Source organism: Colossoma macropomum, unplaced genomic scaffold (genome assembly GCF_904425465.1).
Source record: "Colossoma macropomum unplaced genomic scaffold, Colossoma_macropomum, whole genome shotgun sequence".
Lineage (NCBI taxonomy): Eukaryota > Metazoa > Chordata > Actinopteri > Characiformes > Serrasalmidae > Colossoma > Colossoma macropomum.
The window spans coordinates 14,526,616-14,550,848 of NW_023494792.1; the positions used below are offsets into that span (position 1 = coordinate 14,526,616).

At 38.7% G+C, this 24,233-nt stretch overlaps 2 protein-coding genes across 2 annotated transcripts in view; both read left to right on the top strand.

The window, feature by feature from the left end:
* lamb4 (laminin, beta 4) overlaps positions 1-11,914 on the top strand; it is a 31,082-nt gene extending 19,168 nt beyond the window's left edge. Inside the window, 16 exon segments of the mRNA XM_036576129.1 lie at positions 207-438; positions 1,318-1,475; positions 2,628-2,852; positions 4,289-4,500; positions 5,403-5,499; positions 5,994-6,357; positions 7,043-7,203; positions 7,307-7,506; positions 8,371-8,556; positions 8,763-8,907; positions 9,171-9,313; positions 9,315-9,379; positions 9,490-9,625; positions 9,741-9,911; positions 10,245-10,398; positions 10,636-11,914. Coding sequence (XP_036432022.1) covers positions 207-438; positions 1,318-1,475; positions 2,628-2,852; positions 4,289-4,500; positions 5,403-5,499; positions 5,994-6,357; positions 7,043-7,203; positions 7,307-7,506; positions 8,371-8,556; positions 8,763-8,907; positions 9,171-9,313; positions 9,315-9,379; positions 9,490-9,625; positions 9,741-9,911; positions 10,245-10,398; positions 10,636-10,775 — 2,789 coding nt within the window. The 3' untranslated portion in view covers positions 10,776-11,914.
* Positions 11,915-13,080: 1,166 nt separating this feature from the next.
* The window catches only part of lamb1a (laminin, beta 1a), a 30,689-nt gene continuing 19,536 nt past the window's right edge, over positions 13,081-24,233 (top strand). Inside the window, exons 1-11 of the mRNA XM_036576130.1 lie at positions 13,081-13,479; positions 14,407-14,579; positions 15,619-15,754; positions 17,436-17,509; positions 18,848-19,036; positions 19,166-19,229; positions 19,443-19,645; positions 22,229-22,349; positions 22,633-22,821; positions 23,698-23,874; positions 23,967-24,079. Coding sequence (XP_036432023.1) covers positions 13,452-13,479; positions 14,407-14,579; positions 15,619-15,754; positions 17,436-17,509; positions 18,848-19,036; positions 19,166-19,229; positions 19,443-19,645; positions 22,229-22,349; positions 22,633-22,821; positions 23,698-23,874; positions 23,967-24,079 — 1,467 coding nt within the window. The 5' untranslated portion in view covers positions 13,081-13,451. The remainder of the gene's footprint in view (positions 13,480-14,406; positions 14,580-15,618; positions 15,755-17,435; positions 17,510-18,847; positions 19,037-19,165; positions 19,230-19,442; positions 19,646-22,228; positions 22,350-22,632; positions 22,822-23,697; positions 23,875-23,966; positions 24,080-24,233) is intronic.

Genomic DNA, 24,233 nt, shown 5'->3' on the forward strand with positions numbered 1-24,233 from the left:
ATAACTCACTTATTTAAAAAAACAAGAGATTTGGTTATCCATGATATTGGCCCTTTAAAGCTTTAATTTTGAAGCTTTGTACAGCAACATTTGTAAAGGTGCCACATAACTAAAATGTATTATTATTATTATTATTATTATTATTGTTGTTGTTGTTGCTATATATCTCATAAATGGGCTCTTTAACCCCTCTCATCTATCCCCAGCATGTAACTGTGAGCCTTCTGGCTCCAAAGCGGAGGTGTGTGACTACAGAACCGGACAGTGCCCGTGTCGTAATGAAGTCACAGGCCGACGCTGTAACCAGTGCCTGCCCGGACACTATGGTTTTCCTAACTGCAGACGTTGTCAGTGCAATGGACTAGCTGACCTCTGTGACCCTGTAACTGGAGTTTGTCTGAATTGCAAGGAGCATTCAACTGGTCCCCATTGTGAAAGGTATTAGTGAAATGCGGAATTAAAGGGTAATTCCACCAATTCAACAATTCTACATAATTTAATCATTCAGATTTGTGCCATTCAGATTGTGTTAAGTCATTCACAGTTTTAATGTGAAATGGTTCAATGTAGAGAAACTTACCAACAGATTTATTTACAGTGGTGGTGATAGAAACACAAATATAGCCATTTTAGTTACTATTCCAAATGACCAATGAACCTACACATCTTCTAAGTTTTTATATGTAATGTTGATAGTGGTAAAATAGTGGTAAAATAGTGATTAACCCCTTAAATGGCCAGGGCCTGCCAGAAGGCCCAAGGTTTTATCACACACTTCTATAACTTAAGAATAGCTCAACCAGTTTGCATTGAAGTCCCTGTTGGACAATAAGCTTTTGTATGTAATAGGGGTCAATCTGAAAAAACTTTTCTTTGGGGGCTGTTTTGCCTTAGAAACCCCTGCATGTACCCCTCTGCCCTGCATGAATTCAAAAATGCCTCAAAAATAACTTTACCTCAAAACCTTTATAAAACAATGTCTTAGACATCAGGCAGCAGAACCATTTTGTGTAATTCATTTATGTGATGTAGACATTTGGTTCCTATCACCACTGTAAACAGTTCTAAATCTGTAGGTTTTTCTACAATGGCACATTTTACATAAAAAAAACACAGAATTACTTTGTTTACATCAGTAATATTTTCTTTAATGTAGGTATGGATATATTACTGTGCTTTCTCTTGCTTCTTTCAAATGAATCATATGTTAATCAGACTAAATGGTAAAATAAACATGCCAGTAGACCTATGGCAGTTATCTAGAGCTTATACCTGAAGTGCTCTCTGAGGTCATTTGCGTTCTCTGTTGTACTGTAGGTGTGTGGAGGGTTACTTTGGTGACCCTGTCTCCAGGGACACCTGCATGCCATGCCAGTGTCCAGATGTGAAGGGCAGTGGACGTTTCTTTGCTCGCACTTGCAACAAGGACCCAAATTCTTTAGTCCCAACCTGTGAATGTGAGACTGGACATCAAGGTCTGAATTTTCCCTTGTTCACTCTTAACTGCTTTAATTAAATGCTAACTACAAACCAAAAAGTTGGAACAGTACGTATAATGCTAGTAAAAACAGAAGACAGTTATTTGCAAACTTTGCTTGCAGTATTTAATCGAGAACAAAGAACTGACTTTTGTAAATATACGCTAATTAAAAATTTGATGCCTGCAACACATTCCTAAAAAGCTGGGACAAAGACAATGTAAGAAATTTGTGGAATGATCAAAAACACCTGTTCTGGAACTTTCCACAGGTAAACAGGTGTGTAGGTAGCAGGTGATGCTATCATGATTGAGTATGAAAAGAACAACTTCAAGGCTCAAGGCACAGTCACTACTTTGCAAAACAATGCTTGAGCGAAATAGCCCAACAGTTTAAGAACAGCATTCTCAATGCACGATTGCAAAGGGCAAAGCCAAAAACCAATGCATTGACAAATGCAAGTTAAGACTCTACTATGCAATGTGGAAGCTATGATATTTGGCCAACTTCTCTGGGTTGAAGCTCGTCATGATATGGAGTGTATTGGTGCCAATGGTCAATGCCATCTACATAACATTTTTCACGGGACGTTCCTGCTTGTTTCAGCAAGACAGTACTAAGCCACATTCTGCACGCACAAGAGCGCAGGTGCTAGACTGGCCTGCCTGCACTCCAGTCCTGTCTCCCATTGAAAACGTGTAGCGCAATATGCGAAAAACAGAGACCTCGGACTGTAGTGCAGCTGAAGTGTTGCATCAAGCAAGAATGAAAAAAAAAAAACTTTCCCAACAACCGCTGGCATCCTCAGTTCTCAAACAATTATTGAATGCTGCTAAAAGAAAAGGTGCTGTAACACGGTGGTAAACATGCCTCTGTTTTATTAAATAGCTAGTCTGATTTCAATTGAATACATATGAAAATGGATTGCAAATCACTGCTTTATATTTTTATTTACACTTCTCCCATTTTATTTTGGAATTGGGCCAATATCTCATAAATTGTAAATATAATAAAGTCAATATGTGAAGCCTGGACATTTGTGATAAATGTTTTACATTGAATTCAAATGCAGCAAACTTATAACACTTGTGGTGTTGAATCAGTATTGAGAGAAATGAAGACAAAGCATTTCCACTTCTCCTTTCACAGGCTTACGCTGTGATGTATGCGCTCCTGGTTACTATGGTAACCTGCTGTTGCCGGGCACAAGGTGCAAGGAGTGTCCATGCAACAATAACATTGACCCTCGTGATGGCGAGGCCTGTGACGCCGTGACCGGCGAGTGTCTCCGCTGCTTACACAATACTCATGGGCCTAACTGTCAGACCTGCAGACCTGGTTACTATGGCAACGCACTGCTCCGGGACTGCCGAGGTACAGAGCGTGGACAGAATGTAGAGTAGACCTTTTCAGTTCATGACTACTGCTCACATTAGGGTTTAACTACTAAAACTACAGGCTTATTATTCAGTTATTAATCTTATGACTTTTTTGTCAATAATGGCTATGAATTATTTAGTAACTACTCTGAAACTGAGGGTTCACACACAGTGGACAGTGAAAACAAAATCTTTATGTAATAAACAATATTGAATGTAATCAATATTAATTATTTCTCCACGACACTGAGACAAGGAGAGCAATTCTGTTGAAAGGGCACACTCAAGATTTCAATAGATAACACAGAGTAAAGGATATTTTTTCATTATTTTGTTATTATTGCATATAGTTTTGTTTTCTGGAAAAAAAAAACCTTTATATTGCCACTTTTTTATAATTTCTTGACATTGGAATAAACAGAAAAAGTGCGTACTCAAACCTCTCTGTACAGAATGTAAATGTATTTTATTATGTAATTATGCAAATAAATGTATAGTCAGGAAAAGGGGTACTGTACACATACATGCTTGATCACCAAGGTGTAAACAATGTAAATGTACCCTTAAAGGTACAACAATGGTCTTAAGGTCCAATTGTGTACCTTTCGCAGGTCGGGTGAGAAATGCATATTTGTACCTTTTCATAACGTTTAAAAATAGAAAAATAAAATAAAAGGCTGGAGTCAAGACAGGCTGTATGGGGTCAGTGTAACATAACAAATATAACTACAGTAGAATACAGTACAATGATTACAATTCCTTGAATAAAGGTACTGAAGATGTACCCTTGAGGATACCACTCCAGTCACAATTTAGTACATTTTTTCTGAGAGTGCTTATTATTACAGTTTAATAGTGAAGGAAAACATAGTAAATTACACGGAAAATACTTTATGGAAGTAAAATACATTTAGCCTCTCACTGCAGGCCCCCTGATGGCCATTTCATCAGCAGAATGGTAAATAATGTCTAAATTATAATCTGACTTAATATGATCAAATAAAATATTTTCATTTTAACTATCAGATGTGCCTCTGTGTTGAGCTGCTAGTGAGCAATTAGGAGTGAAAGAGGAGTGAGAACCCCCTGCTGTGATAACAATCTCTCCCTAAAGACAGACAGCACAACTTCAGCTTCTTTCATATCAAAAATCTTGTATAGCTGTCACTAAAAAAATTAAACACAGTAAAAACACTTTTATAAATGTTGATGTGCTCGTACACATACAAAGAGAAAAAAAGTTAAATTAGAATTGTAATTTGGGCAACTATTACTTCATACGCCCTTGAGGTTCAGTGTGTTACTCTGATAACTACACAATGTTTGTTACTAATTCATAGTAGCTACTGAATGATAAGTCTTAAAAATGAATTAATATTAAGCTTAGTGTTAAGGGTACAATCCTACATTACTTTGTTGCTGCGTTTACAGAATGTTTATGTGACCGACTGGGGACAGAGCTGACGAGATGTCCGCTGGACGGGCCGTGTTTCTGTGATGCAGTGACTGGGCAGTGCCCGTGCCGTGCTGGTGTGGTTGGAGTGCGGTGTGATCAGTGTGAGGATGGATACTGGGACCTGCAATCTGGGTGTCAGCCGTGTAACTGCAACCCACAACATGCCCTCAGCAATCTCTGTGACAAGGTGTCACCCTTTAGCTACTCTGCCTGAAACTGTGCTGTTCATGAAATATATAGACATAAAAGAAGGGTCCGAAAGTCTGAGACCACTAGTGAAAATCCTTCTATTTTGCATTCTACTCTAATTTTGTGCAAAGTTTTTCATTATAGCTTGTATTATGAGCATAACAATCTGAGCAAAAAGTAGAATCCTTAAAATACATGAATTTCATGATTTGTTAGTATAATATATAATAATAGTATGCACCCAAGTTGGCATGACTCTGATCACTAACAGTGACAAAAGCCTCTGATGAGTAGATCAAATTCACCTGAGAGTTGCCTGAACACAAGCCTTAATGGAAGGAATCAGACTAAAAAAAATTGGTAACAATTGGTAACAGTAGGGTCCTGTTCATGAGGCTATATGACACCTACATAAGCTTGTCATGACAACTGACATAACCTTACATACATGTTTATAAACGCTTATTCCAATAGGTGTCATAAGTAGCCTTTATGACAGATGGCACCTATTGAATTTAGCATTTAGAAACATGTATGTAGAGTTATTTCAGTGGTTATGACAAGCTTATGTAGGTGTCATGTAGCCTTATGAATAGTACACTTCAGTAAAGTGTTACCAAAAAATCCGACCTTGTCGTGCAAAGGCTGTAACACAGTTGATATAACAAATTTACTTAAATTTGAATAGTGACCTGGAAATATGGCAAAATTGGAATATTTCAAATTTTGAATATTTCATAATTTTAGTTGTCATCATTTTTCAAAATGCAAAAACACTCTGTTGTTAATCTCCAGGTTTAAATTTAAAAAATCTCAGATTTTCAATGTGGTCTCTGACTTTTGGACCCCACTGCATGTCTGTACATATAAGTGTAATTTTCTTCCTCTCTCCACACCCAGATTACAGGCCAGTGTCCCTGTGAGCAAGGATATGGTGGGAAACAGTGTGGAGAATGTGCAGAGAATCACTTTGGAAACCCAGACATTCAATGCATATGTATGTAGCTTAACATTACAGTCACTTTGGCACTGTCTTTGGCATTTACATTTGAGTGTGAACTGTAGTTATTCATTCACTTAAAAAGGTGCCAGAAAGGGTTCTTTTGAGTGATACCAGAGAAGAAACATTTTTGTTCCCTAAAGAACCCTTAAGTGCATCTTTTTTTAAGAACCATTTCTGGAAACGATATGTACGAGTGTAAAAAACCTTTTTAAAGTTAAAGGAATTTGAAATGTAAACCACAGGTTTTCCATAGAACTGTACATCCAAGCCAGGAACCACTGATGTACCTACAGTCTTATGCAAAAGTTTGGGTGCCCCTGGTCAAATAAAATCTACAAAACAAATAAAAATTGAGTAGGGGTGTTCAAACTTTTGCATAAGACTGTATATTTTCAAGAGTGTATATGTCAGCACTCTTGCATTTTCTAAATCTTTGGAAAATCATATTACAAACAGCTTCTTAAACTGTCCCTTCATCTGTCTTCTAGCCTGTGACTGTAACATGGAGGGTACAGTTCACCCAGGCTGTGACCCTTACACTGGTGAGTGTATGTGTCGGCCTGGTGTGAGCGGTATTTTCTGTGATGAGTGCGCTCCGGGGCATGACCCAGTCTTCCCCGCCTGCGAGCCCTGCCACACCTGTTTCCTGCTGTGGGAAAAAAACGTAACTGACATCACACGGGCTACTACAGCGATGGCTTCTTTGATCCCTCGTCCCGGTACTGTCCCTGGCGACACACGGCTCCACAAACGCTTGCAGGAACTAAATGAGAAGCTGAAGAACCTGGTTAGCATGCTAGGCCATGATCAGAATGAGCTGGACACCATAGAACAGCTCCTAAAACAAATCAGGTACAGAGTGAAAAATTATTCAGATATTTAAACATTTCTAATAATATATCCATTGTTCAGGTAAATTGTTCAGCCTGTTGAGTTGATATCAATGTTATTTTGGCACCTTTTATATTTAAGTCTATATACGCAACCATTCAAAAGTTTGGAATCAGTGTTTTCAACAATACAAACCTATTTTTTGCAGATTAACGTATAAAATTATTCTAATATGGTAGTCCTGTGCAACCTTACAGGCTTCTAATAATTAGTAGGAAATTGTGGATGTGTCCAGAACGGTCAGCAGAGCAGTAGATGATTCTAAAATGACTGAAAAGACTGTATAGCATTGAGAACTGAGTTATAGTAAAATTAATATCTAGAATTCGTATTTCAAAAGTGGAGACCAGTTCCCAAGGCAGATAACTTGACAAAATGCAAAGTAAATACATAATTAGAGTATATTGTTTATCATTATATTCACTTCTTGTTCACGATATTCTTGAAATATTGAAGTAAACATCAGAAAAATACATTTTGGCAAGATTCTAATATTTAAATCAATTTTATTCATAAAATGAACTAATACCGCATTAATACCGCAAGTGATTCAAAACTTTTGAAAGGTAAGACATAAACAAAATATGAAACAGGTTATCTTAAAAAAGGTGCCAAGTGTAATGTTCTTTTCTCCCCTGTATCTCAGAAACACAACTGAAACCATAGATCCAAACATAATTATTATCGACCCATCTCAGCTGCTCAACACCGACATTGATAACATTCATTATGAGTTCAAGAGGCTGCTGGACAACCTGGAGAGAAAAATTAAAGAAGGCCCGAAACTAGATCTCAAAGCACTGAATGGTAGGTCTGCTCAAAGACAGTCACAAAGTGAAGTTGTTAGTGTTGATGTTACACATTCAAATTCTGTTGTTCTGTTAAGTAATGCGCACTGGCTGTGTTTCAGACACTTTAGAGAAGATCCGAAAGATCCATGCTGACTTCATGAAAGATGGAGAGCGAGTGAAGGAGGCTAATGGCATTGTGGAAGCCTCCAGGCAAACTCGGCAGGACACCAAGCATGAACTGGCCAAATGCCAGCAGAGGCCTTTGGATGTATTGGAGAAGAAAGTCAAAGCGCTCAGTGTGGCCCAACTCAATGAGGAGGTGAGATAAAAGAACATTATTAGATTGTAGTCCTTTGCTTATTTAGTAGTCACCGAATCACTAACTTTCACCTCCTTATTTAAATCCTTAGAGGTCACAATTATCACTGAGGATAACAAAATCATGTTGTAATTTCCCATTCATTGTTTCTCACTCGCCTTCCGCCCAATGACAGCTGGGATAGGCTCCAGCACCCCACCGCAACCCAGAGGGATAAGCGGTTTAGATGACGCGTGTGTGTGTGTATGTGTTTCTCACTCATAGCTCACTGAAGGGCAGGAGTTCTTTTGAAAATGCGGACTCTAAACTTTCAGTTAATATCACATTTATGTTTGTGAGGAATGGAGGCAAGGAGATATTTACTGTAATTTGAATTAACTGAAGAAGAATTAATGTAGTGTTTACAGCCTTGTTTTGCACAAAGAAAGAGTACCCTTCAAAATGTTGATGTTTTGTCATTCGTTAACACCTAAACAGAAAAAAAGTGCAGATCCAGTTCTATCGATGCAAAATGAACATAAAATATAAATGTAAGTCATAATGTACACCATATAATTTGTAAACCTTATAATTTATAGTTACATTTAAATAGTTTAGCAAAATAACACAACTCCAGACATCTAAAGGTAACTTCAATTATCTACAGAATCAGAGATCAACTGAACCACAAGATACTTCATAAAAAACTGCCATAACACAATCAACACGCTTTTGATTGACTCTATATATTTGACACAATAAGGGCTAATAAAGGAGTTGTGATATTAACAGGTGTTCATGAAGATGTTTTTTATACATTTTATATAATGCCATGTCTGACATGTCTGACATGTTTGTTAAACTTTCTTTTTCTTTCTGCTATAGATCTGTGGAGCTCCAGGTGATGTAGAGTGTGAGAAGGCGAAGTGTGGTGGTGCTCTGTGTGGGAAGTGCGGTGGGCCGTCTTGTACAGGAAGTCTTCCTGTCAGTGAAAACGCCTTAAACACAGCAGAGAAAACTGAGAAAGGCATCCTCGAACTGCTCAGTAACCTCACAGAGGCAGAGACGAAGGCAGGGTCAACCACACCACACATATGGATTATATAATCATTTTCAACATCATTATATCTGTGTACATTTTAAGTGATTTTGTTACTTATTGCTTTTCTGATCTTGGCAAGTTTACTTGCCATCTGACATGGTGAAAGAAAGATGCCTCTGAAGTTTCTGCTACGTAATTTCAAGTTACTGCATGTTACGCTGTTTTCTGTTCTTAGATCAAAGAAGTCAAAAATATAAATGAAGGCATCAAAGACAAAGCACAGGACATGATGAATAAAATCATCAACAGTAAGAACACGTTTGAGAAGGACAAGAACAATATTAAAAACCTTATCATTCGTGTCAGAGAATACTTGACAGGTAAGGATATGTTATGGGCCTTCTTGTTTTTCTGATGGCCCCGTTCTTTAGGTTTCATTGGTATTCATACCTGCTTTAAAGATTTTTAAGGTCTTTTTTGTTCAGTGTATTTGTTATCTAAATAAATTTGGTAATTGCAGACTTAAACTACACTGTTTCTTTCATATGGAGTTTCTGCACTTTAGTCTTAGACCTGATTTGAGAGTAACAATGATATCCTTTACTGTATTGGTTCTCATTGTGTGAACACACTCTTGCCACAGCAGACACAATGGAACCAGAAGACATTGACACAGTGGCCACTGCTGTGCTGGCTATCCAGCTGCCTAGCTCGCCAGATGAGATCAAGAAGATGATCCAGGATATCCAGAACATCCTTTCCAATTTCACACATTTTAAAGAGGACCCTCAGGCCCTTGCAGTACCAAACTGAATTAGCTAAAGAGATGAAACAAAAGGCTGATGAAATTCTGTGAGTTGATCATCACACAGTGATGCAATCACAATAATAATTAAGAGTTGTTAAAACTAACTAGCCCAATAAAAAAATAAATAAATCCTGAACCTTTTTTTTAAATTCAGGAACAGAACTAAGCAGATAGATATCAGTGAGATCGAGAAGAACTTGAATGATGCTGCCCAGCTCCAAGACAAGATCAAGCAGGACCTTAACGAAGCTGAAGACAACAAAAATGCTGCATCCAAAAAACTTAAGCAGGTAAAACCATTATCCATGGAATTATATATTTTTTTATGTGAAAGACATCAAATATTTGAAAATGTACTGTTACTGAAATGTAATGTTCTGATTTATTACCGTCCATTTACAACAGAGCACAGCTAAACTAAAGAATGCTGAAGATAATTTGAACTCCGCTCCAACTGAAAAGCTACTGAATGAAATTGAGGCTCTGAAGAATAAAACTGCAATGAATCAGGCTCAGGCTGCAGAGGCGAAAGCTGCCGCTGATGCAGCATTAGACAGTGCTACGGATGCTAGTGAGGTCAGTCACACCAGCTCATATCTGTAACCTATACATTAATTTACAGCAGGGATGGGGAAAGTCCTGGAGGGAAAGAGTCCAGCCCAGTTTGGTGTTTTTTCTGCTTTAGCACACCAGCTAAACCTGGCAATTAACTGATGAGTTGAATCAGGTGTGTTTGAGCAGGAAAATCAGCAAACTGCTGGAATCTGGCCCCCCAGGGCTTGAGTTCCCCACCCCTGATTTACACCATGGTGTTGCACAAAGTGGGCTGACTACTAGCTTGTAAGATGAGAAAATAACTGTTGTATTTTCCTGTTGTTCTGTTTTGATATTATTACTGTACTTTTTCAGGGTCTTACGGAAGTAATAGAACAGTTTAAAAATCTGACTGAGAAAAACAGAACCCAAGGTACTAATGAAGTAGCTAATGAGCGCCTGAACAACATAAAGACGGAAGCGGAAAACATGGCAAAAGATATTGAGGACAAACTCAATCAAATTGAAGGTATGGCTGAGTGAATTATGACAATCTAACAGTGACATGAGTAGAGAGTACACAATGCTTGTCTTTGATGTTAAAGCTATTGCACTGGCACTATAACAGACTTGATTTGAGGCATTCGGCTATTGGATTGAATTTTAAGTATTTTTATGTATGTGAGTGAAGCTCTCTGTGTGCTTAAACCTGTTTTTGAAAAAAAAATGCCAAAATGTGAATTTTTCTTTTCCCAAATGGTTTCAGTCTTGGAAAAAAGGATTCAGGATACAGCCCAAAATAAAGAGGGGAAAATGAAAGAGTTGGAGGCACTCCGATTAGAAGCAGAGGGCGTGAAGGAGCACATTGCTGAAAAAGTGGAGAATTATTTTCTGTGCACCACATAGGCATGCAGTGATCTGTCTCACAACCGATGTCAATGCTATGTGCCTCTGCTTAAGGATCAGTCTACATCGGAGGCACCGGGAAATGCTGCTGTTGCTGGACAATCTGGAAATTGGGATTAATTGTGTGATCGTATCTTGATTTTGCCAAAATTGTCAAAAGGATCTCACCAAGCATCTGAGGTATATATTTATGTCTGTATGACACCAAGATTATATATTATGCTACTGTCCACTGTATATGAAAGACTAATCTAAAATATTATTGTAGATTCTTGTCAAATGTTGATTTTGAATATGTTCCAAATCTAGAATGTATACAGGATTGTCCAGAAGAGGTCTTAAGAGTTCAAAAAATTGAAAAGTGTTTTAAGTTACAGTGTGCACAGCCTTATCCCTGACTGAGTCTTTAGCATTTTGCTTTTTTGCTCATTGTCAGTGCTGTCTGAACTGAGCCTTACTAATCAGATCAGTCAATTGTGGTGTTTAGTTTAACCATACAGAGCTGCTCTATGTTTGAGCATTCAAGGGCTGTTTGTTCAGTCTTCTCTCAAGTTCCACTTCTGAAACACTACACATTTAAGTTCCTGCAACAGAATCAAGAAATTAAGACCTACGATTCAATCAGTATCATGTACGCATGACATGATTACCTAGGCTTTCTTTCAAATTTTCTTTTCTTTTTTCTTTCTAATGTCTTATAATATTATGGCCATCTGCAACTTTGTCATCTTTTAGAACACTGTGAATAAGGAAAAGCTTTGGTCTTTGCTTTCTGTGCAGCTGTGCACTGTTATTTCCTGTAAACAATTGTAGCCAGCTAGGTCGGAGCTGTAATAAGATTAAACCAACAGTCAGGATTGGATTGGGCGCCTGCTGCTTTTGGAATGCATTCAGTTGTCTCTGGCTAAAGCTGGAGGGCCTGACCATCACAGTCTTTTGTGCTTGGGGTGTTAACAAGCAGACAACGACCATTCCTGGTACTATTGATTTGCAAAAAACAAAGATGTCCTCATTCCAGTTCATCACTTCTTATTGATCATTGCCCTTTTTTACATACCTTTCACTTACCTTAGAGATTAAACTTTTGTGAATCCCCTAATCATGAGAGAAAATAAAAAAATAATTAAAACTTTGCATTATTTGCAACACGTATTCTTTCATTAGTCTTTTTTTTTATTTTTTTTTACAAAGGTCTATGAGAATGGAAGTAAGCTCAAGTCTTGACAAAAATCTTTTGGAGTGAAGAATCATTCAGTGAACAAAACCCAATGACACAATTTATTCTGCCTGGTAAACTATTCAGGAAGAACCTCAACACATTCTGTCATTGTTAACCAAGTTAAAAGCGTCTCTATGCTTTTAAAGGTAAAGAAGTATTTACTTTACCACCCACAGAATAGACGTCTTAGCACCAGAGCAAATGGCCATTTTAAAGCCTTTGGAAATTCATGACACTGAATGTTGGCACTGCACTAAACAACACTGCCTTTTCATATGTGTTTTCTGTGGGCTGTAATCTTTCTTCACATGATACAAAGATTCACAGTACTGTTTTCTTTGGATTTATGGTCCTATAGCAAAAAAAACTTACAGTTTCTAAGATATATTCCTGTGCAGTTACACACTTAAAGAGGGTATTATCTCCAACTTGTGCTGAAAGTAGATGGAATTTTAGCTTAGATTAGTGCTTTGATTTAGGAAGAAACACTTATTGCAAGCCCATCACAGAACCCAATGACTCAACGATCCCAACCTCAACACGATTCCATTTGGAGATTAGATTAAAAAAGGGAGTCAGCTCAGGAATTCACACGAGACGTTTAGCAATGGATGGCTATCATCTAGAACAATGGTGGACTCTGCACTGCAAGCCAAATAACTATTTATTCCTACTTTGTTCATCTTGTTGTTATGACTGTCTGTATATTCTGTTCTTTTCTGAATAACAATTAAAAAATAAAGACTGTCAACTAACTGTAGGCTTTGAATCGCAGCATCCCTAATGATTTTGTAATGTGAAGGGGGAGAAAGCACATACATTTATATTGAACATATTATTCAGAAAGAGCTAAGTAACAGCTGAAAAGCTCAGGTGAGAATAATCCATCATCTGCTACAGTTACTGTAAAGCTGTTCCAAGTATAAAACTGATCAAAGGTAAACTGATTAAAGTGAAGGAAGCAGTGGGTTTTTGTCAGTGAACTGAAAAAAGTATGTGTTTGCTGTACTTAGCCACTCCCGAGCTAGCTGTTACCTTATGCAGTAGTGAAGGTTTACTTCCAGTGTGTGGTGTTGGGGCTCCTCTCAGTCACACACTGCTCTTTGTTCCCCCCCTTGGAGGGGGGAGGGGTAACTACACTCATCACACAGGAGTTGTAATACCGACTGAATATACATGTTGGAGGGGCACTTCACGTTTTAGTGAGCTATACAGAGCCTTTTCTCTGCGTAGATTTAACGGTTGACTACCTTGGTCACAGTAAAAAGTACCTGGGGGTAGGGCTGAGAGCGCTGCGCATGCGCTGAAGAAGAGAGGCTGGGTGGGGGAACAAACTCAAAACTTTCAGTTCAGTTGGACCGCAGCCGAAGCCGGAGCTCAGAAGGCTGGAGGTGAAGCTGGACAGAGGGTGGCCACAGGCGGGTAACACACCTAGTGTCACCGAGAAACACACAAAGATGATGTTACAACTCGCAGCCCTTTTATGTAAGTTAATTCAGTTTTATTTTGACGAATTACTTTACCTTCAGTGAGTTTTCATACATCCAGTAAAGGGAAGATGTTCAGTGCCGGTTGCTTGTGGCGGAACGTCCACTCAGATGGACCGTTAGCATGTAAAACTGAGGCGGATGAGTTGATGGTCATATGACCTTATATTGCTTGTGTCATTAATAAGATAACGAATCATAAACGCTGAGAAAGTAAATTATTTACAGATGTGTGCGGTAATAAATTACATTACACCAATATAATTATTGAAAATCTGAAGTGAAAAACGTGTACACGTATGTTTTATTCACGTAGAAGCGATTAGCAAAAAGTACATTTAATGCATTTCCTTTTCAGTGTCTTGTAGCGTGTAATTAAAAACTAAAAATAATAATTTGTGATTTAAACAAATCAGTGATTTAATTGTGTCAGGTGGTTGCACACACAGATATATTACATCAACACAATTGCTGTAATACATTTTATTCATTTGCAGCTAATTCATATATTTGAGTTAAGTAAAAAAAAAAAATTCTGTGTATGAATTCATGAATTCTTTATGCAGTGATAAAAGTTCACAAAACTGGTCCTTAATAGTTAATCATCAATCATATAAGGAATCATAAAAAAATATATTACATCAACACAATTGCTGTAATATAATTTATATTTTGCAACTGTTTGATACATTTGAATTATGCAGCCTATTTTTTCATTGTGTATTTTTATACTGTGATAAAAAGTCTTTGTGCTATGAAGGTCTTTAAAAAAGTTTTTTTTTCCTCAAAAAACTGGTCCTTAATAGTTGATAAAAGCAATAAAAGTAATCATAATAATTTTTGGGCTTGTTTTTAAAAAATGGTAGAGGAAAGTAGAGAGGATAATAATGAAAGAGGACTAAATGGTGTGCAATTCTTCACGCAGACCTGGTGGTTTTCTCTCTGGCTGATCTACCTGAGCGTGGAGATGTTTGTACGGAGGGCAGCTGTTACCCTGCTACAGGAGACCTGCTGATCGGTCGAGCCCACCAGCTCTCAGCCTCTTCCACCTGCGGCCTGCAAAAACCTGAACCTTTCTGCATAGTCAGTCATTTGCAGGTAACCTAAAGATCTGTCTGTCTGTGACTGTGACTTGACTTTCCCTAACAAACTGTACACACTGTCTGTTTACTCTTACTGAGTTCGGTGTCTTGCTGTGGCTCTGAAAGTCATGAATGAGACACGTGAGGCGTGTGCAGTTATTTTCCTTCCATACTCTGGGGTTTTCTTCATGCAGTTAAGCTTTCCACTTACACAAGCTGTTAAACATTAAGGAATACTAGAACACTTTTTCCACATTAATTTTGAAGTGGTGTTTCCTTTATATCTTCCTTAATTTGATCTTAATTTCCAGACAGTCAGGAATTGAGACTATCAAAGATCTAATATAATGAAGGAGAGTCTGAAGTGAAAAATCCTCCCCCTCCAGCAAACAATTAGAGTATTTGGAGGTGTTTTTTTCACTCACTGTTACTTCCAAAGGCCTTCAGGGCTTTCATCTTTTGTGTTTGTACTGGGAGGCATTATTTCTTGTGGGTGGTTTTGGAACATTCCCCATACTTGCACCAGAGATCTGACTTTTTATAAGACTTCAGTCTGGCTGAGACCCTGTTCTGTCTAGTCTACTTCCCGGCAGACACCACCCCAAAAAAATCATCATAGATCTCTATGAGGGCATTTTGACACTGTTCCACGGTATGTGGGCTCATTGTTGAGGTCCAGAGAGAGATTACAAGTTTTGGGACTTAAGAGAGAAATCCTCAAAGAAGGATAATTCGTGGTGAAAATGACTGGCTACATTGCTGCCTTTATCTTTGTAGGCTTATCAGTGCTGTGGTGGGGTCGTTGTGGTGGTTCAAGGGGGCTACAAACACACTCAGATGGAGTGAGACCGCTGCTGTTTCCAAATCAGTGAGACTGTGAAGCCGGTCATTCTTCTCCAAATGTTAAAACAAGAGCAGTTTACATATGTGCAGCCACTTCATGCAAAAGCAGTGAATAGCGGTTTGCAGTAATGTCTTGTATTAAGTTTGCTGAATGTGGAGTCCCTGGAAAGCTACTGACATTTTCCTTTCTTTCCACTCCCACTCAAATGTAGGAAGAGAAGAAATGCTTTGTGTGCGATTCTAAGGACTCCTACGATGAAACCGTGCATGCAACCAGCCACAGAATCGAAAATGTGGTGACGACATTTGCCCCTAACCGACTCAAGACTTGGTGGCAGTCAGAAAATGGTGAGTTAATAAGATGTGTTTTGTTTTAGTGAACCTTTGCCATGAACAGGTTCAGGGTTATGTCCTTTATGATGCCCAAACTAGTGTTCTCTAGAGTTTTCTGCTTCCAGGTGAAGAGGAAAAACCATGGTGAATGAAGCGGGTAGTTCTCATGGGAAAAAAAGAGCACAGTAAAAGAGGGCCTCTAGGGAACACCTCTCTCCGCAAGCTGTTTAGCCCCCTGTAATCACACTATTGGTGGGAGTTCCAGCTTCAAAGCAGGCACCTAATAGCTGACCAGTTAAGATGATGACCTACCTTTTAACTGTGGAATGACAGCTTTTTTCCCTTAAGAATGATCACCCTAAGCCTTGGGAAGCATTTGTGTACCAAGGCTGTAGCCAGAATTTTAGTAAGTGATGGTGAAATCCAAATGCTGGAAATGTATTTGCTGTTTCTACATAAATAAGATATATCATTATATATTATATCAACATAATTGTCTTTTGGTTTACTCACTTTTGGCAATAATTTTGTTTATGTAATATCTTTTATTCATGCGGAAGTCACATACACTTGTAAATCAAGCAAATTCATCACTTTTCCAGTGTTCCGAAATACTTTTTAGTGCCATGCACATTTGGATGAAGTGAATTCAGTTTAAATGAACTGCACTGGGGTGTTGCAGTTCCAGTGTGCTGCGGCATATTTTAATCAGCCCTACTTTATCACTGGGATGTGGGAGGGAGACAATAATCCCCTGGATTGCCTGTTTCATGGGAAAGGGGGGTTGTGAAATGAAGAGAAAAAGGAAGTAAGGGACATGACTGCAACCAGAGAGGCCTGTGAATGTAAGGCCCAGTTGTTTCAGCAGAGGAAAGCAGGAGGTAGGAGTAATGCGGAGAGGGGAAGCAGTTATTCATCAGAACATTGGCAGCCAGCTGGACACATGGGCCTGGGAATCAGAGGAAGCAGACATTCTGCTTAATTGTATATTTAACTTCTTCTATCCCTTCGTAAACCCGCTGGCACGCTACCAATGAAAACAGATGTTAGCGTGCAACTGTAGAGCTCTACTGTAACTGTACATGGAATTGTTCCATAGTGTACAGATTCAGATGTTACCATAAAATTGTCTTTTAGCAACTATGTGTTGTGTTGTGTAGATACCAAAACCAAAGTTTTGCTTCCAAAACAATGGCCTTGTACACTCTCCAATCTTGTTGCAAGTTTTCCCTTCACTTGGTTTCGGATTTGACCTTCATTTGTGATTTAGTACTGTAGAAGGCCCTCAGTGTACTGGTGCTTCCCACTGAAATAAGTAAAACATTAGATTTACCTGATTCACATCATCTCTAATAGAACATTAAAGCAACGCAGTTTTGTCTTTCAATCGACTTACTTTTGTCAATAGTTATGTTGATGTGCAACATTGAATTAAGTAAATTCAAAGTTCACTGAAATACAGTACTGTGCAAAAGTCAGAGACCACCCTTCATTTATTTAATCTCTAATCAAAACTGCCATTGTGTTGAGTTGTCTTCTCATAGTGGGAAAATGTACAGGAACATTACTGTGGTGACAACATGGTTGTTAGGAGTCCCATTTTCTCTATACCTTGCACATAATGGCTGTTTCGACTGGAAATTAAATAAATGAAGATTGTTCTGAAGATTGTTCTAAATCTCCTCTTCTTTGTCAGGCGTGGAGAATGTGACCATCCAGCTGAACCTGGAGGCTGAGTTCCACTTCACCCATCTCATCATGACCTTCAAGGTAACTGTGGTGATAGACTGAGGGACAGGGTCAGGTGATGACGAGAATGTGTATGTGTGTGTTGGAGGTCCACATCATCTTGGCTCCAGGCTGAGGTGTCGTCGGGGCTGAAACTGCAGGAAGGCGAGGGGGTGCTGGTGGGAGGAGGTGATTGTGGATCAGTGTGTGAAAGCAGTGGGGGGCTGGAAGAGCTCCAGCTGTGTGTGTGACTGAGACTTATGGAATGTTGCTGATAAAGATCCCACTGCAGCCGTTCATTTAGCGGATGTGCTTATGGAAGATACAATGTCATGTCCTTAGTCTGTAAAATCAAATATGTACGTGTTAGAGTGCCTATGAATGGTTTTAACACAATAAGTAATTACACAGTAATTTTTTATTCTTTTAGCTCCTCATTCTACCACATTTGATTTGAAATTAATCAGTGAGTATGAGATTAAAGTGCAGAATGTTATCTTTAATGTAAGTGTATGTATGTTGAAATTTCAGCTCCTTTTAAGTAGAATCCTAATATGGCATAGTATTATATCACAATGTCTTAAGACATTTTCTCAATACATGATATTTAGTTTTTTTGAGGTTTGCTAAGTTGGAAAGACAAAAAAGAACTGCTAGTGTCACATTTTAAAAAATACTATCGAAACTATGAATAAGATGGTTTTATCTATTTCACATGATGAGCTGCACTAAATCTAATTAAACAGGCCTGATTATGCTCTCTTCTTAATGAAAAATGCAGTTGTTTAGTCTTTTTTAAGTGCCAGTTATATCCACAATATGCTCAGAAAAGCTATAATTTATCAAGATAATGATAAATGTCGTAATTTTGCACACCCGTATAATCCCCACATCTCAGCAAATGAAACACAGTTGGCTGCGTTGTTGTTTCTTGGCTAGCTGTGTTTGTTGCATCATTAGGTCTACACAAGAGACCTAACAAAAGGCTTTGATTGTAGATATGGCATGTGTGTTGTGAGTCTGTTGCTGTTGTTTCTTAACTCTTATGCCAGTGAAGCAGGTCAGCGTGAGGCTAGAAGTTCAGAATAAATTAATCAGAAATGTTTGGCGCCTTGTTCAAATGCAAGAATGCAATCATAATTTAGCAATAGTATACAACTTGGTAGACCATGGAGAGACTTTAAGGGAGTTGAAGTATTAGGTGCAGTTATCAGATAGGTCTGTCATTTATCAGTGCGTGCCTTGCATTTCTTTTGCCCCATTACCCTAAATGTCACCATAATGCTCCCTATTTCTGTATCATCAGGGTTTTGTGTTTAATGTGTATTCATGTTAATCTGTTCTTTCATCTCTACGTTCTGTCCTGTCGTCTCTGCTTAGACATTCCGTCCAGCTGCCATGGTGATCGAACGCTCAGCTGACTTTGGGAAGACATGGCAGGTGTACCGCTACTTCGCCTATGACTGCGAGTCGTCCTTTCCCGCCGTCTCTCAGGGCCCTATGAAGAAGGTGGATGACGTCATCTGTGACTCTCGCTATTCTGACATTGAGCCGTCCACTGAGGGCGAGGTAAGCTTTACTGGTTAGATACTTAAAGTGAAATACAATGTACTGTAAGACTTAAACAGCATTTTGGTTTTTCTTCGCAAAGTTCACAAGGTTGTTATTCACTGTTTAAGCAAATCGTTATTCTTCTAGGTCATCTTCCGTGTGTTGGATCCAGCATTCAGAATCGATGATCCTTACAGCCCCAGGATCCAAAGTAAGGGCAACACTGTAACAGAAAAATTAAATAATGATACATTATGACACATAGCAATATTTTTCAAACTCACAATAGCCTTAATGATACCACTTTGTTTTTGCTGCAAACTATGTGCTTGTTAATGTTTAGCAGTGGCAAATTCATAAATATAATGCGTTCAGTGTATGTTTCCTTTGCATATTTACCAAAGCATCTTTCCTTTGATTGTAGATATGCTGAAGATCACCAACCTGAGAGTGAAGTTCACTAAGCTCCACACACTAGGGGATAATCTGCTGGACTCACGTATTGAGATCAAGGAGAAGTACTACTATGCAATCTATGACATGGTGGTAAGAGGCAACTGCTTCTGCTACGGCCACGCTTCTGAGTGTGCCCCCGTCGATGGAGCAGGCGATGTGGTGGATGGAATGGTGAGTTTAGCCACACAAGTCATAAGGCCATCAGAAGTGGTAACTAGCATGGGCAGGATTTTAGATATGACTTTTGGTACTGGGTTAATTAATCCTTTAAACCCAAAGGTCTTGTTTGTGGGCCCACACTTCAGCTCCTCACTCTCACAACTACATATATTACATATTAGTAGCATGATTTATAACAGAATAATATGCATGTAGTTAAATTTTTGCATAATTTAGACATTCAGAGTGATTTGATGTGAAATGGTGCATTGTGGAGAAACTTTTTCTTCTCAGTGGTGATGATAGGAACCAGGGGTCACAATGTCTACAAAGCAAATGTGGCCATTTTATTTACAATCCAACGTGACTAGTGAACCTCCCTATCTGTTTCGGGGTTTTATTTGATGTTGGAAATGATGAAGTAGTGGTAGATTTTGAAAGGAAGTTTTTTTAAGGATTCCTTTCTTTACAACTCTCTGCCATGAATGGATTAAAAAAATAGATTTTAAGCCACAAAACACAGAGCTATCGTAAAGAAATCTCATGCATCTGACAATGTATTTGTAACCAGCTGATGCAAGGTAGCTTTTAGAGGTATTAAACTCACACATCTAGTGTTTCTCTAGAATGGCACATTTCACATCAAACCACTCTGCATTATGTTTTGTACATCTTATCAAATTAATTATGTAGCAGTTTTGAAAGATCCCTTTTAAAGAGGTAAATTCCCTGGCTTATTAATCAGTAAGTACTCAGCAAACTAGATGAGATATACGTATGTTATAGGAGTGAAGAATGCAAGCCTGGCTATTTAAGGTTCATGCATATGTCTATGACAACTTTTAATGTTTATGTCTTCACCTGGTTTTGTTCTGTGAAAAGAACATTTTAGGTGTCCCATGAAACGTTTGAAGTAGTACCGCCTCTAATATCTCACAGTGATCTTTGTGCAGTGGTACTTATGGGAAGGGAAGCAGGCCCTGATTATTTTGTCTAGGATTTTGTTAACTGAGCTCTGAGTGAAAAAGCAGATTCTCATGGGAAGAAGGGGCTTGAATACGTTTACACTGCAGACCAGTGACCTACTAAGCTGTTTGGAGACTGTTTCTTATTAGGATGAAAGAAATGTTGACCGTGCAGTGATTCTGAGATTGAATGGTGTTTTCAATCTTTCTGTAAGTCAGGCTCTGGTAAACACATGCAATAGTTTCAGATGCTTCTGCATGCAGAGCTGATTGTGGTTTGTGGGTTGGAGTGTGTGTTTGTGTCTACCTGAAAGCTTGTATATGTAAGAACAGCAGCATAGCAAAGAAGTTCCTGTTTAGTCTTAATTCTGCCCTGTGTACTTTCTCTCTGGCTGTGACCAAAATCTCCTCATTGCACAACCTTAACATGACTGAACATAAATCCATCTGGACCCCAGTGTAAGAAATTTCTCTGAATATTATTCAAAAGCGCTGTAATGTTTCCAGCTATGCTCTAGTAATGATACAGTACAGTGAGAGCTTACTCGAGTGTCTGTTTCTGCTGCCAGCACTGGCGTTTGTTAATGCAGTCCAGATGCATCCAGTATAAACATTTTCTGCTGCCATCTGGATGGGGATTTTGTGCTCGTTCTTAGCAGCTGTATCCTTTGCCTAACTTCCTGCCGCTTGAAGTGTCTGTCTTTTCAGTTAAAAGAATGTCTGTCCTTCAGAGAAAAATTGATGAATCATAGTGATGCTGACGAGTAAGAACTATGAAAACATGCAAAGAAGGAAGTCTTTTGAATTTGGGGTTTGTTTTTAATCAAACAGCATTCCATGGTGCCTCTTCTTTCATTTCCTTTATAAAAAACAAATGTAAATGAAGCCGCATGCTTGAACATGCTTGTTTTTTTCATTTAATTCAATACATCTGTATGTTCAAAAAAGTTCTTGGTTATCCGCAAGACACATTGTTGAGTTTTTGAGTTCTTTTCATGTCCTGTTTTCTGGTTTCAGTGGAACCTATTCTCTTTGCTTCGGTTATGAAACGGTTGTGTCCATTATGTGCCCAAATCCTGCTTACTACCTGTGAAGGCTTACATGGCCTTGCAGACTTTGAGGACTACCTGATAGAGCTTTACCTGTAGGTCACACCTCACGTTTAGTACCCAAAAGCCTTTTGAAAGGCGCTACATAAAGTAGCAATGATGTAAAAAATAATGATGGTGATGTTTTAAAGGGCCCATATCATACATTTTTCTTGTATTTGATTCATTTTCTAACCTCTCCTTACCCCTTAGAATTAAACAGGCTGTGTTTGTTACTGTACCTTTTACGACTTAGATGTGTAAATGACCTTTGTTCTGATTGGCTACCCTCATTTAAAAAGTAATCTGGGCTGAAACACTCCTCATAACCTCAGCATGAATAAATGGCTCTATCTTGCTGCAGGTTGATTGGTAGATTTTTGTATATGTTGGTTTTTGTGACATCACAAAACCAATACATTTAAGCCGAGTTGTTTTTTGCAGCTTAGTTTCCATATATGGACTGGGCAGTGGGCAGCATGTTTTAAAAATGTACCAACATTTGGGCCCTTCAGTAATCTTTATGGTCGCTTTTCCTGCAGGTTCATGGCCACTGTATGTGTAATCATAACACTGTAGGTCTGAACTGCGAGCGCTGTCAGGACTTCTATCACGACCTGCCCTGGAGACCTGCAGAGGGACGCAACACCAATGCCTGTAAAAGTATGATGTTTATGGATGATTTCGCTTAAGCCCTTAAACTCTTATAACAGCTTGTATTTGGGCTTACACTTGCTACACTCATTCTCATAACTACATAACTTACATAATAGTTTCATAGCAGTTATAAAATAATCTATACTATTACAGAATAATTGCAGTTCAGTAGTGACATTCAGCTAAAATACTTTCATCTCTGCACAGATAAGGGATGTTTGAATATTAATGAATGAATGAATGATTAAGTGGATGAACAAATAAATAAATGTCTAAATTCCCTCTTCAGAATGCAACTGTAATCAGCACAGTGACTCCTGCCACTTCGACATGGCCGTGTATCAGGCCTCGGGTAACGTCAGTGGAGGAGTCTGCGATGACTGTCTGCATAATACAATGGGCCACAACTGTGAGCAGTGCAAGCCTTTCTTCTACCAGCATCACGAGAGGGACATCCGCGACCCAAACATCTGCGAGCGTACGTGTCCTCTGTCATCTCGTCTTGCCTCATCCCCTCTTTCTTCTCTTCCTTCAGTCATCTGTTCCTCCTTGTATCTTGTCTGGTCTAGTTTGAACGGCATGTCTGCCTGGGCCTTTGAACCTTTCCCTCTCTTTGTGGTTGGGGCAGTGGGGGGAGGGACTGTGGTGGGAAACACCTGGCCTTTGAAGTGTTCCCAGTCACCGCAGCCCTGAACCCTAACTTGCCCACTATGGAGCAGTGTCTTAAGTTTCACACTTCCCTTTGTGTGGCCACTGAGGTTTTAAATCCACTCTGTTGACCGCAAGACAAAAATGTGGGCCAGGATTTCATTCTGTATCAGACCACCCATATGGTGGAAATGCTAGAGATAAATTACTGCAAAGTGCAAACACATGACTGACGTTTCACACATTTAATTTAATGTAAAAGGTATGTAGACATGCTGAAAACATGTTTTTTACAGTTTTAGTTTGTTTCTTCATTAAACCTTAGAAGTCGTAGGTATCGCCACAAATAACAAAAGCATGATTTAATTTTATATTCATTATTTCTCACTTAAACTCAATGGAATCATTATCAATATGGAATGATAATTAAATGTACTCAATGTGTAATTCAATGTGTAATAACATAATTACATCTGAATTATATAGCTAAATTAAATTAATAGCTCTCAGCTTCTGAGGGTTAAGTCTTCTTGTTAATTTGGTGTTTGGAGTGACGGAAATGGGAAGACACTTTAATTTTAATTGTACTTTTTAATTTAATTTAAATGCAAAGTTATGCAGTTGTTCAAATGGCAGACATTGGGAGCTCTCTTCAATTTAACTGCTGCTTGTTTTGTAATTGTTATTAATGTTCATATCTCTCCAGCCTGTAACTGTGATCCCGTTGGCTCTCTGAATGGAGGAATCTGTGATGCGCTGACAGATGTCTCTCTCGGAATGATCGCGGGTCAGTGCCGTTGTAAGCTTAATGTGGAGGGGGAGCGCTGTGACCAGTGCAGACAAGGCCATTATGGCCTCAGTGATGACCCACTGGGATGTAAACGTAAGTCTGTTGACATCTTATTTAATTGAGTCAATAAGAACTCTGAAAGAAATTCTGAAAGACATTCCTTTTGTCCCTCTTGTTTTACCCAGCATGTACCTGTAGCGCTCTGGGGACGCTTCCTGGTGGAAGCCCTTGTGACACAGTCTCAGGAAACTGTTTCTGTAAACGCTTGGTCATGGGGAGAAATTGTGACCAGTGCTTGGTAGGGTGTCCTTGCTTTTACCAATATTTTCACAATAAGATTGGGCATTTATTTGTTATTTGGCATTGATATGTGTTAATCAGACTGTGATAGTTCTCCTTACAGCATGTGTTGTCTCTCTATGAAGGAATTATTTGTGATTTCATTCCATGAA